The 14,496-nt window shown below is 40.4% G+C and overlaps 1 protein-coding gene across 3 annotated transcripts in view; it reads left to right on the forward strand.

The window, feature by feature from the left end:
* Nucleotides 1-14,496, forward strand: part of EPB41L4A (erythrocyte membrane protein band 4.1 like 4A) — a 137,914-nt gene that overhangs the window by 41,631 nt on the left and 81,787 nt on the right. For all 3 annotated transcript variants that reach the window (XM_074856224.1, XM_074856226.1, XM_074856225.1), the window contains exon 2: nucleotides 13,029-13,133. In XM_074856224.1, coding sequence (XP_074712325.1) covers nucleotides 13,029-13,133 — 105 coding nt within the window. The remainder of the gene's footprint in view (nucleotides 1-13,028; nucleotides 13,134-14,496) is intronic.

Raw genomic sequence — 14,496 nt, forward strand, 5'->3', positions numbered from 1 at the left:
ATTCTGTGTGTCATATTTGTGTATAGATTTTTATGCTATGCTTACCACTAATCTGCCTATCAGCTGGGAGTGAAGAAATTTATCCAGTGTTGCATATGTATATAATCTCTTTATATCCTTCTTCTTGGAGACGTATTACAGAAGTGCTGATTAGGTAAGGTTTTTGTTTTGTTTCTTCAGTGTGTGTAATATTTTCATTAGCACAGGTAGGCAGCCACCATGTATATTAATAAAACTATGTATTGTATTATAATATGTGTAAGATGTTCAGTTTCTTGTAGGTTCCGTATCAAAGAACAAAAAACCTTTAGGAACAGATATCAAAGCTAAGGTATAGCAGTTGTTTGGTTTGTATCCTCGTGTTAAAAGCACCTTTCCCCAACAACCTGGATATGTTAAACATTTATTAAAAATAAAGCGACTGTGGTAATTGTATTTTTATTGATGAGTTTACAAGTTAATCCTGACAGGTTGTACATACAGTTTTAGAAAAATTCTGGATCATCTTTACGGTTACACAGTGCATATGAAATTTATTTTCTATGCATAAGCAAAGCTGGTATATCTGAAATATTTACAGGTCAATAAAAATTTTTCAGAAGGCTGTCTATAATGTTACATGCTATGAATTTTCAACACAGGTTTAGTATTGATGGTCAAGTAGCTACTGAATGTTGACTGGCTGAACAGTGACCTTGTGGACATGCAAAATTGTGTTCTTAGGTATATGCAGTTTTCACATAGCATATAAAGGCATTTCAAAAAATACTAACCATTTTAGAGAACAAATGAAGACTCAGCAGTGAGAAAGTAGTGTCCTTGTCTGAATCACTGGGATTAACATCAAGTTACCACTTGAAAGGTTTAATTACTAAAAGGGGAAAGGGATGGAGATCACAGGCGAAAAAAGAAGTGCCTAAAATATGCCACAGTTTCCCTTAAACCCACACAGAATATTTTGTGCATTACTTCTTCAGAGAAAGAAAACTGGGTTGTCATAACAGGTCCATGCCCAAGAAGTAGTTTAGAATAATACTGACTTTTTAATAAAATCTCTGAGGAAATAGGTATAAATTCAGTCTGAAAAGCTTGTGGGATCTTACTGAATGGAAGGTGCTAGGGAGAGGGTTGTTACCACTACTGAAATTGCTTGGTCCGTTTGTACGTTTGCCAGCCATCAAGGTTTGAACTCTGTGATGAGTTATGTTATTTCACAAAGTATTCAAAACAGTTATTTCCAAGAGTGAAGCAAGGAAAAAAAAAAAAAAACCTGTCAAAGAAAAAGAAACCCAGACCAACTTTTGTCTGAGAAGCTCTTGAAGCAAAGTCTTGATAATTGCTATCAGTGTGCTCACCGTGCTGGAGATGTGTTGTTCTCTGTTCTTTTAAAGATATGCTTGCAATAAATTATGCTGAAATATCTCCCTCAGGAGAGATTTCCTCAAACTTTATCAGTTAAATCCTGTAAGGATGCTATGTCTTTCCATCCTTACAAAGTCCCAGTGGTCGCCGTGTCCTCTGTGTAACTGGTATTTATGGCGCTTGAGTTTGGACACCAGAACAGAAAACAATTTTCTTGCATCTGGAGCTGTCAGATGTGTTTTTGCGTTACCTGTCCCACAGTACAACACTGTGGAGAAATTTCCTGGCTTGATTCATGTGGGGACAATGGCCAGACTGGTGGGAGGGAGTGAAGAAGTAGATTGAAGAAGGGTCAAAGCAGAGGGGAAAGGAAGGAAGGGCCTGTGATTCAGTGCCCAAGGAATTCAGGGAATATACGGGAACCAGTGGGGATGAGAGGCTAAGGGAAGCAGCAATGTATGCGACAAGGGAGTATGAGCATGGAAGGTGCTATATGGAAAGAGACAAGTGGTCGGAAGGGACGAAGAATTGGGATGTGGTTAGGGAAAACAGGAAAAAAACCCATGACATGGTAGGTAGATGTAATTAAGGAGCTCAGGACTGGCAGCCAGGGGTGAGGAATGATGCCAAGAAGATGACGATAATCCTGTGTGGATTGGGCAGAGGGGAACAATTGATGGTAATACTGACATGGTACATACATGCAAGAGACTGAATTAGAAGTTTTCAGGTTGCTTTAATGCTTTAAATTTTTATTTAGTGTGTTGTTATGTGAATGTAACACTTGCCTTGTGTGTTTGCTTATGTGCAGGGTTATCATTCTTCAAAAAACAAACTGACTTGGATTCTGGTTTCTCTGAATGCACAGGTCTGAAATCTGCAGTGATTCAGAAACTGATGGACAGCTGAGTGATTCAGGAATTGATGGACAGCTGAATGAGGCACCCTTGCTGTGAGAGTGGGGGTGAGGGGAAAAGCAGCACTAGTCAGAGGGTGAAGAGCAGCTAGGAGCTGTGACAGATATGTCCTTTTCATCCCCCCCTGCTGCCACTGGTCTGTTCAAGTCCTTCCTTTCCCATGGAGGGGCTTTTTTGTTTTTCTTTTTCTTTTCAGTCAAGGTTGTTAAAGTTGAATGCAGCCCAGTACCAGTAAAATGGTAGTATGACCCCATGCAGTGTGTGGCACTGGATAGCAGCTCTTTAGGACAGCCAGAAACTTTAGAAGGGGCAGGAGAGAATGCAGGTGTATAGAGTTCCCCATTAGCAGCTATTACAGCCTGCTAATGGATAACTTATTCCTGTCCTGGTGCAAAAATGTTGACTCTTTTTTTGTGTCTGGCGTTTGCTAATGAGCATATCCAGAAAACTACTTTTAGAACAAAAGTACTTGCAATCTCTTTTCCATTGCTCTCATGAGGAATGTCTATTAAAAAAAGAAGGCATTTTTAGAAGTTTCAATCTCTTTCAAACAGAATTCCAGATAGTTATTATGAGAAATTTTAATGAGAATTAAGTTTCCAGTAGAATCAAATCAGTTGCACCATGGCAACTGAAGTATCAAAGCTGTACAGGAAAAGTATGTACATTTTTTAGGATAACAAATGTATCCTTTTGCCTTCTGTCAACGTTGTGGGAGTAAGTAATTTTCTAGTGTCAGTCAAAATGAGAATTTGAACTCCATCAAACTGGAAATAAAACTTACTAAATAAGTAAAATGATAAAACGTTTTGGAAAAGTTTTTTGGGAATGTGGCATATCATCATTATATAGACTGTGAAAGGACATGTGTGTTTCAATGGAAACATGTTCAAACACAGGTGAATCTTAAACTAAAAATAAGCACTCTCATGTATGAACTACAGGTTTATCGTTGTTGTTCATTGGTTGCAGCGTAGACTCCACTGAATTCAGTACCAAAATACCCAGTTAGCAATTGACAGGTGGAAAGAAATAGTCTGTAGGAGAGCAGCAAATGAAAATACCATGAAGTTTTCTTGGCAGTCAGGGGCCCTGCATGTCCTGATTAGGGACGGTCCAGAAACAGACCACAAGCACCTGGCGAGACAGAAGACAAGTACTTGCACATTTATAATGCATGTACTTCTCGTGCACTCTCACAGATTTATTTCAAATGATTCCCCATGAATATGGAAGACGCATCCCTTTGAACCCACCAAAGGCTGTGAAGCTGCAAGGCAGGAAGAGGCCCTTTTCTCTTGGAAGCTGTGAGTGGCTCCATGGTTGAGCAGGGCTCTCATGGGTGGGTGCACGGGGGAAGACAAAAGCTCCCATTCCAGCCTTGGGCTGCCTGGCAGCAGACAGCAGGCGGCCAGCAGGGTGGGCAGGGGGAGCCCAACACACCAGCGGCTCTGCAGGAAGCCCCACTGCGGGCAGGCTGCCTGCAGAAGCACGCTGCCCTGCGACTAGGGGGAACAGGGGTCACGCTGCCCAGCTGGGAACAGCGCCTGCACAGGGCGCCCACAGAGACTGCCTCACACTAACCTCACCCTCCTGCACTGTGCCACAACACCCTGCAGGGAAATTCCACCATCAGGAAAAGCAGTGGGGCTCTGCAATTCTTCCCCAGAGGACCATGCACAAAACCACTCTTGCTCCAAACCCAGGGAACACATGAAATCCTATAAGTGTAGAGGCCGGGGGCTTTGGCTGTTTCTGCAGAGCAAAGCTCAGTGCATCCCCAGCCTTCTTATTCTGACATGCACCACCTCCAGAGGACAGCTCTAGTTCACACCCAGCCTGAGCTGCCTTCAGAAGTGCGTCAGTAGAACTCACTCTACAGAAAGGTCAGTTCTACATCATGGGGGTGTGTATCTTGTGGAAGGAAAGATGCAAAAGAGCCAAAGATATGTGAGCTCTGAAAGGCTTGTTTAATGGAGAGGTCTGCTCTTTTTTCTTATAGTTCCCCCTCTTTTCTTTCCCTGTGTCACCCATGTCAGAGCCAGACAGAAAAGGAGCCTCTGTTCTTTCAAGAAATGAATTCTCTCTTTGTCTCTTCCATTAATTTTGCATCTGAGAAGGATTCCACTGTTTTTCTGGTAACTTTTGTTCTTGAGCTTCTTGTAATGTCTCTTGACTGAATGATAATGAGACAGTTCAGTTAACTGAACCAAAGGATAAACAAAACCAAGTCTGATATGAACACCGTTGCTTTTGAAGAAAGAGAATACAAGAAATTTTTCAAAAATATTTTTTGTACTGAGCTTGATAGAGGGGTCTAAGATGTGAATTGACTTGAAGACACAGATGCGTTATGCCATTGCGGCCCTTACTCTTGAACAAGGGGAGTAGAAAAAAGATTAAAGAACAAATTGAGAATTTGTTTGGAAATTACCATCATAAGTTGTTGACTCCATGACCAGGGCTTTGAAAAGACTTAGAAAAAAAATGGAGGCCAGAGGGGAAAAAAAAAAGAAAAAATGTGGAATGACACAGGTAGAAGGGAGTATCAGAAATAAGTATGCTAAGAAACGGAAGAAGAGGCCATTTACACTTACAAGTAATATTGAAGAAAACTATGGTCAAGAGGTTAACAGTGTCACCAGGGCTAAGAGCGAGTGCTAAAAAGGACATCAGGTTTGGGCTTTGCTTGGGGAGAGGAAGTGTGAGAAGGTGGCTTGCTCTTCAGTCAGAGAGTCTGTGATGCTCTGCACAAACAAGTTTTTGCAGGCATGCTCAGCTCTTGACAGTACAGCCACTCATTCTGGATGAAAGAAATGGCAAAACAAAGGATTAGCAAGATGTATACCAATCTCTTCTCCTTCCCATTCTTCTTGCTCTTAAAAAATCCCCAAACAATCCAACATGAAAAACCCCCACCATTTTACTAATAGTTTGAACCGACTTCTTATAGCAAGACTGTAACCGTATTACTGCTCTGCTTAACACCTGTAGTAGTAAATTCCTGAAACACTGTGACAGAATGAGTGTCTCCTCTTTAATTTTTAAGATTTTATCTTTCTGAAAGCCCTTTAGTGTTTAGTTCTTTACTGACATTCTCCCTTGACAGTCTTGCACTTAAAGCAGATAATCGAAGCATGTGACATATTTAAATTGTAAGGTCTTCTGCTCTAAAACTGCCGTGCATAAAGAGCTTAATGTGCTCAATAAAAATGCATACAACACCTAATTTGAAAGAAGAGTTTAAGACTGATGGCCATAGGAAAAGTTAGGAATGTTAGAAGCAAGGCTTTGGTATTTAAAGTGCCTCCCTTTTGCACACAGGCAGAAATAGAAGTATATCAAAAAGGTGGAACCGAACCAAACATACCAGAACTAGACAATTAAAATGAGAAGATTGTACCTTTGTATTTATTCTGCAATTTGTATTTTGTATGTACATTCATAAAACCAACCTAAGAAATACTGCTTCAGTAAAACATAATAAATGAAGGAAATAGGGCAAACGGAATAAGAAATAAGGCTAAACTGAAAAGGTGACAACTGAAAACATGACAAAATGGAAATAGAAGATGCTTCAGAACAGATTTCAATACAAGGCAAAATAAGCAACATCAAAAATAATTTTTAAAACTGCAACAAATTTATATGAGAAAGGTTTCAAGGAAGTCTTCAATTAATGGTAAAAGGTTTGGCAGAAACCATGGCAAAAAATTACCTAGAAAACACGGTATGCTTCCTTTATTTGGAATGCATGTGCCAAGAGTAAGTGCATCATCTTTTCTGTGCCAGGAGAAAACTCTGCTGAGGCACTTCTGAAGGCAGCTCAGGCTGGGTGTGAACCAGAGCTGTCCTCTAGAGGTGGTACAGGAGGGTGAGGTTAGTGTGAGGCAGTCTCTGTGGGCGCCCTGTGCAGGCGCTGTTCCCAGCTGGGCAGCGTGACCCCTGTTCCCCCTAGTCGCAGGGCAGCGTGCTTCTGCAGGCAGCCTGCCCGCAGTGGGGCTTCCTGCAGAGCCGCTGGTGTGTTGGGCTCCCCCTGCCCACCCTGCTGGCCGCCTGCTGTCTGCTGCCAGGCAGCCCAAGGCTGGAATGGGAGCTTTTGTCTTCCCCCGTGCACCCACCCATGAGAGCCCTGCTCAACCATGGAGCCACTCACAGCTTCCAAGAGAAAAGGGCCTCTTCCTGCCTTGCAGCTTCACAGCCTTTGGTGGGTTCAAAGGGATGCGTCTTCCATATTCATGGGGAATCATTTGAAATAAATCTGTGAGAGTGCACGAGAAGTACATGCATTATAAATGTGCAAGTACTTGTCTTCTGTCTCGCCAGGTGCTTGTGGTCTGTTTCTGGACCGTCCCTAATCAGGACATGTAGGGCCTCTGACTGCCAAGAAGGTACACTGGGTCACACAGCTATTGTGAAAGAATATTTTCTGAAAAATAGAGAAATAATAGTAACCAACATCTTAACTATTCCAAAGGAGTGGTTGTATGCTGTATTTTTAAATTTCATTCTTGATACGATGGTTTCTTTCTTTAATGTAGGAATTATTCAAAGTGCATGGGAATAATGGAAATAATAAATTCTTCAGAAGAGCTCTTTTCTGTGAAAAGTTGAAATGCGTTATTGTTGGTACCTTAACTCATCTGTTATACGGTAAATGAACTGGATAATGTTAATATTAGGGGATAGATTAGTGAGCAGATTTTTAAATAAAATTGTTGTGGCTGGAATCCCTCTACACAGAACTAGTTGCTGCCATTTTACAAAATATCATTCATGGCTGATGAGAGATCAATTTTAAAGTGTAAATAAGTATTTAATTACATTTCCAAAATTTAGTTGTCTTTCCTTATTTGCTTGCTCTCATTGCCCTTTGTTGTCTTCACTAGACTTTCATTCCTGCTTGGAACATTTCTTATAATGTGTGTGCATGTACAAATTGCATTACTATACCAAGTAAATATAGTTGCTTATATCTACCCCCAAAAAAGGAGCTCACTGAGCTGAAGTACTTTCCCATAAGCCAAATATTTTGTTAAGTATTTTTTAAACTTTTTTCTTCTACATATCTTTTCTCAGAGTCAAGTAGATCAGTTTACATCTGTCAATGACAAAGCGCTGAAGTGGGCGCTAGCCAGTAGTTACAAGGGAAGAGTTTTAACTAGCTGGAGACCCTGCTCACAGGAATCTTCCCCTCTCTTAAGGAATTGTCCTGTAAGTGGATTTTTAAAGGTATTTATAAATCTGGGACAGATACACTAATTACAAAACCAGACAGATAGGATTCACCTTTGGATATTTTTCTGGAATAGCATTTTCTAACTGGAATGCATTAGATTGACCATTAGTAAAAACAAAATGAGGCTACAGGCATTTTAACATACAGCACTTAAAAGTCAGCGCCATAGATTACTTTCTGCAGACAAATTAGGCGCTGTGTTGAGGTCTTGGGAACAGTGATGGGGAGGTCTGTGCATGTGTCCATAAATTTGTGAGGACTTCTTAGAAAAAAACCCTCTGAAAACAGGTTGATCCATTTGCTGTCAGTGAAAGGTGAAGAGAGAGGGAGGGGTGGATTAGTACAGTTTGGATGGAATATTTCTATGAAGTATGCTTAGGGCAGACTGTGTTACATTTGCATGTGTTAAATCCTTTGTTTCTGCAAGTATTCTGTTATGTGATTGTGTTGGGGAATTCTTCTCTGTTTGGACATGCATGCTGCAAATTAAGGTCAAGCTGTTTTATCTAGGTTAATATTTGTAAATATTTAGCATTGTTATTTTAAAGATTTTTCTCTGCTTGAACACGCAGCGTGCAAATTGAGCTCTAGCTGGTTGACTGCCTTGGGGAAAAGAGGTGCTTACTCTTTGTTGGTAAAGACCACCAAGAACTTTGATTTTTAGAGCCTTGTGCCTTGCTGCTTTTATAGGTGGAAGGTGGTGTCTAGTCTTTTCTGAGCTTGAGGTAAGGGGGGAGAAGAACCATGAGAAAGTGCTGTTTGGAGATGCCTGTTTCTGTTACATATCTACGAGGAATAGGATGAACTGGTGGCTTTGCTAACCCTCAGTTGCACGACTTTATGCTGCTTTGGTGCATAGTTTTCGTCTCTCCTTGGTAACCTTTACTTAGAGCAAAATACTGCAGTTTGGTCTCTGAAAATGCTGTGTAGATTTTACTCTCTGGAGTATGTCTGCCTCGGTATACTGATGCTGCTTGGCTGGTTGATACACATGGAGTGGTGCTGGCATGCACGTGAAGAGCTGTGCTTACGCTCTGCCCTTCCTTGCACACTGGTGGGAAAAGTGCTGGTGCCCACGCTCCATTGCCAGCAGACACAGAGCACCTCATGTACTTCATGGGCACTTGCTGCTGTCTAGCACGTTGATAGCAGATCAAATGCGCTTCCTGCTTGGAGCACTTGTTAGCAACGTAACCCATGCAGCCCTGTACTTGACAGGGAAATATGGAGACATTACACAGGTGTTTCTGAATGTCTCAGCGGGATTGTGTGTCATACCCCATAGCATCCACCTTGTTTTTCCATAGTCTATAATAAACTCCCTTGTTCAGCGTTAGAAACCTGCTCTTGTTCCGTATTGTTATCTCTTGCCAGTATATAAGCAGAATAACTAACTCATCAGAAGGTATGACTTTCCAATAAACTCTAACAATGGTCATGGTGAGGGCAGGCATCTCAAAAGACAATGGTTATGTTCAACCAAAGTTTTAAGACCTTTTTTTGAGTGAAGGCTTATGAGTTCATTTGCACCTTCCTTAGCATTTATGAGGTTGTAAGAGGTAGAGTCTGTGGATTGAATTACTTTGAGGAGAAAGGCTTCATGATGGGTGCTTGAACTAAAAGAGGCGATGTGTTTTTTATTTTGTTTTTAATAAAAAGGACTTCACTACCTACACCAATTTTCTTTCAAGAGGACTAGCATCCTGCTGAGGCAGACGTTGCTGCATGTCCTGCTTTGTCTTTAAATTCAGTTAACATCGATCATGGATCTGATTTGGCCTGCACTGCTGTATACAATACAAAAGAGAGAATTTTAAAAAACCCAACTAGAAAAACTTCACTGGAGCTAAAAAAGCAATGAGCAGTGTGGAAGATAAGAATTCCTGGGTGACTAAATATACAGTAATGTGAATATGTTAAAATATAGTACTGTATGTACCATTTTCAAAAGATTGATTTCTTTTTGATTAAAAAAATACAGTTAAATCAGATCTCTCCTGAATGTTCTGGCTGTCATTTTCTTTTAGCCAGTAGAAACCTGCCTTTCTGGTTTATGCAGCCATGGTGTTAACATGTAAAGCAAGATGTTATGACTCATTCAAACAATTCTTTGTTCTCTCTTGAAAACATTGCTGATGGTATTTTCAAATATACTTGGGTTTACCCCTAAGAGTGCAAGCCTCTAGCAAGTCTGAGCTTAATGCAAGGCATGTTATGTAATTTTTGCAATGCCATATGATGTGAATGTAATCCTGTTAACATCTTCTAGTTTTGCAGTTCTGCTGAATTTTGCTGTAATTTTATCAAGGGATAAGATGGCTTTTCTTAGTTTGCAAAACTTTATTCAAATGTCATTAAAAAAGTATTTCAGGACTGAGAAGTAGCCACTTAGGGATTAATCAGCAAAACTGCTTTCTTAACTCCACTTGAAGAGGCAATTTACTTGCATGAAACCCTGAAATCATGTGGCTTAAAATGAGAACTTGAATTGAAAATGAGGTTGCAGTGGTTTCAGCAAGGTTTTACCTGAAGAGTGCTCCTCAGTGCTGGGAAAACAGGGGTTACGGAAGGTGAGGTTAGAGGGGTGTGGGGATACCTGCTGGCTCTCATCCTGGCGGGTCCCTTGCAAAGCACTGTCTTGTGTACATGAAGGCACTGATCGAGGGTGTGAAGGTGATTGTTGAGAAGGGCTACAGAGACTACAGCGTGCAGTCTGTTTTGACTGAGGGTAACCAAAGTGATGAGCGTCTTGCTGCTGTAGAGGTGGAGAACCCCCAGCCATTGTAAGTTGGATGGTTATGCTCAGCATTTCCCCACAGCTGGACCACCTGTTTTTGCAGGATCTGCAACAATGAAAGTGTTAACTGGTGACAAGAATTATCAAGCATGTATTTTTTCTCTCAGCCTAGCAATATAAATAAAAAGCAGTTAAAAAGCTTTTTACGCATTGTTACCGTTTATCTTTGAAAGGAATGAAGGGAGTCTTTAATTTCAGCCAAACCAGGTGTGAAACGTGCATGTTTCTTGGGGCTAACACGCTAGCTTTAGCGTCCACGGGAAGAAGCTGTCCCAAAGATTCTTTATGCAGAGCCCATTGCAGTCCTCAGCTGCCTGAAGAAGACAACTTCCAGCCAAGAAAGCTAGCTGAATCCTAAACTGGTGCAGAGTTATGTAAATTAAACTCTTATGAGACTTAAGGTTCTTTGTTATGTTAGTATATTTGATTACTCCCAGGGGTGTGTATTGTTACTGTAAGATGCCTGACTGGAAAATTGTCAGCCTCATCTTTGCTGCTGGATTACTATTTCTCAGTTCTGCTAATTAACTGATCCTATGAATGACGTTACTGGCCAGACAGAGCAGAAAGCTCATTGAAAGCAAACAGATTTGAGCTTCACCATCACAGAAGCTCAGCATGCCTTTGGTGGCCACCACTCTGTGTCCCCTGGAAGCCATGGTGCAGGCAGCCCTTTCTATGCCTTCTGCAAGGGTTTATTAACCACGGTTTGATTAACTGTGTCAAAACCCTGTAGCTCTGAGCAGGTGATGGTGGAGCTCCTGTCTATAATATTCCTTTAACGTTAGTTATCCGGTTGGAAGTGTTGCCATCATTATCTGCTTTGGTTAGGGCTGCTTGTTTATTTTGAGCTTTTCCTGTGTGTGTTTCTAGAGACACCTGTCCAATCCTAGGTTCCCAAGACCTTGTTATACTGTAAAGATAAGGGAAACAATTCCAATGGTGAAGGTAATTTGCTTTTTATGATGTATGAATGACGAGATAACTATGTGCTTTTTAGTAGGATATCTCTCCTGCTTCTTTGAGTAACAGCTGATTTAAAGATAAAATGAGGCAGGACAATTACTGCTTCAGTTTTGAATCTCTGCTGTCTAGTAATTTAACCTGCATTTTAAAATTTAAGGTGTGTTTTGTTTTGTTCCTGTCTTTTTGCTGTAGTGCTCCTGATAGTCACTCTATAGCTAAGAGGAGCTGATTCTTGTCTCTCATTGTTCTTACAACACAAGTTCGGTTTCTTGTTGAGGAACCTGATGATAAAATCACTATATTGCTCTGCATTATCCAAAATGTTAAAATGAGATGAAGAGAATTTTTGCTTACCTTCATCATGTTTTCCCCCAAATTGTTTTCCATTTTGTGGCTGTAAGTCTCACTGTGCGTGCTGAGGGAATATGTAATTACAATTGCTTAGTGTAAACAACCTGTATGATGGCTTTAGACTGGTAAACACTGAGAACCTTTCAAGAACATCTCCTGGTTTAAGCAGGTACAGTAAATCTGGTGAACAGCATGGATACACAATTCCCAGCCTAACAGAGATGTCGTGGCTTGTTTAGTGTGAGTGGCTATCTGAAATTGTTGTATTGGCCCTGCCCATGTGACTAGGTACAAATCCTGACCAAATGCACCTGCTGGAAAACAAATAGCTGCATCTTCACTGTCGTTATGTGATTGATACTTTACCAGCAAAGCTAAATTTAGTGATTTTCAAATCAATATTACTTGCCATTTTAATTTTGAAATTATTTGTTTGTACGCTGAAAAGTGAAGTAGCACAAACAGTATCCCACAGCTTCCTCTTTCTGTTTCTTTTCTCTCTGGTCATTTTACTACAGTCTAGCAGTTTATACAATATGAAGCAGTTAACTAAAACCTAATTATGAGTTATGTCCATATTTTCTTGTGGAATTTAGGACTGTAGTAGTCAAAGGCTCCAATTGATTCTGAGGGGGGATCATTCTGTGTAATTATTCTCAGTCTTCCTAGCCTGTTGTTGGCTGCTAGGCAAACCGACAAATAAGAGGCATTCAGGTGGAAGTGAGCTTTTTATAATGCATTCTCAACAGTAAAGTGTTGTTTGCAATATTGTCCCCAGCACTGTTTGCTAATACAGCCATAGAACCTTAATGAAGGACTATTCAAGAAAACAATGTGATTATTTCAATTCAGGATGTTGGATGGCTCCCACTTACACTATCAAAAATATTTTAAAAGAAAACAAAACTGAACCTTCTTCACAAAGAGTTGTAACAAAGCAGCTAACGATTTATAATTTAGATCTTAAGGGCAAAGTTTTGCTTCCTGATCTATGTTGTTGGAGTGACAGACCCATACTGGAAGGACGAGTATGATTTTAGAATTAAAATATGTCACAGGGATTAGAATTTTGATCAGAGAACAAGTTTTCTAGTTTAATGCTAGGTTCACCTGGATTGTGCTTATGCAAGTACACTTGAGGATTTGTTTTCTTTGTTGTTTTGTATTTTGTAACTATTGACCTGCCAGCTACCTAATAGTATTTACAGAATGATTGATTAAACATGTATGAGGACAAAATATTTTCTTCCGTACAGCTGAAAGTTGTGTTAGAGGCACTGGGAACTGCCTCCTTTTTTTTTTTAGACAAAGCTAACTGAATGCATGAATGCCACTGCAGATAGCTGACAAAGGCAGAACATCTTTGTGAAAAGGTTCTCTAAATTCTTTCCCACAGAAGTCAACGAAAGGGTCGGTTGTCCTGGGCTACGTATTTCGTCACTTAAACCTAGTGGAGATAGATTACTTTGGACTGCGCTACTGTGACAGGAGTCATCAAACGGTGAGTAAAAGACACAGCAGATTGTATTTTTCATATGTAAAAATTACCCTGTTTGTGCCATTTGCCTGTGCATTAAATTGTCATAGTTTCACTAAACTATTTCCTGGCTCAGGTTTCCAGTAATAATTTCTTTGTGTTTTTTTGCATTAAAGTCTTGGAATAGCTATTAATATCTTAGATAGGAATAGAATCGGATGCTAAATGTTGTTGAAAACTAAATGAAGGAAGTATAAATAGTACAAAATCATGATATGAAAGTAGGATTAGTATTTTTTCCCTTTTAATACTGTGTCCTGAAGTCAGTGGTTGGTGCACTGTGCTGTCGGGCTTTGCTTGGCCCTGTGGTCTCTGGGTGTGTCGCAGGCTGCTTCACTTGGACCACTTGCTGAATGCCTGTTTCAGAGTGTATCTTTTGGTTGGTGTGGTGGCTGCCTGTTCACTGGTAGAGCCCTAGGAGTCCGGGTGTTAGCAATAACATTTTCACTCCACCTGAATCATATCTGTGTCCTTGAGCCCATGTTCTCTTGAGCCTTCTTGTCAGGGACTCATCAGACGTCTGAGAGCTTTTTCCACTAGGAGATTACAGTCCTAAATAAGCGAGAAAATTGAAACAAGATGAGATGTTCCAGCCAAAGCAGGCAGAGGCTTGGGGCAACGCAGTGTGGAGTGCCCCCTTGAAATAGGCTGTGCAGGGTTACTGTGGTCAGAGGTGAGAAGCAGGGGATGCTCAACAGGTAAGACTAGTGATGTATTCATAGGGTGGTCTTCATATTACCTTAATTTTATAAAGGGAATAATGCCTGGCCTATGGTTAAATTAAGTTAAGCAGTTATGCTTTTAAAGTTTTCTGTTGAGAGTACTGCACAATACCCTGACCTCAAGAGATGTCATGTTTCATGGCATCAAACTATTAATAAATTATTGAATTGGCTAAATATTTGCCAGTTTCTTCTGTTTAGCAGAAGTTGAGCATGTAGAGACTGAAGTCAGAGCAATATTAGCAGAAGATTATTGATTGGTGCTGAGAGCTACAGACTGCCCTACTCACTGTATCTTTATTTCTGTGAAATAGTTTAGACATCTATGAATTCAGTTCCTTGATAAACTTCTAACCAAGTTTCATTCCATGGAGTTGAAAGTCAGATTCAGTGGTGAACTAAAGGCAGACTGTTAAAACCAGTATATTTTGATTCCCCAGGAAATTGAGGTGTGAATGAAGAGCAGATAGATACTTTTTGCTCTCAAAAGTGTTTCCCTTTTTCCTGTAGAGGCAAATAAAATAGAAATGGCTATCACTGGGAACATTTCCAGAGGCATACACACTGTGTATTTAATGGTGTATATGGCATTATGAAAATACGAG

The sequence above is a fragment of the Strix uralensis genome, chromosome Z, assembly GCF_047716275.1.
Source record: "Strix uralensis isolate ZFMK-TIS-50842 chromosome Z, bStrUra1, whole genome shotgun sequence".
NCBI classification, from domain to species: domain Eukaryota; kingdom Metazoa; phylum Chordata; class Aves; order Strigiformes; family Strigidae; genus Strix; species Strix uralensis.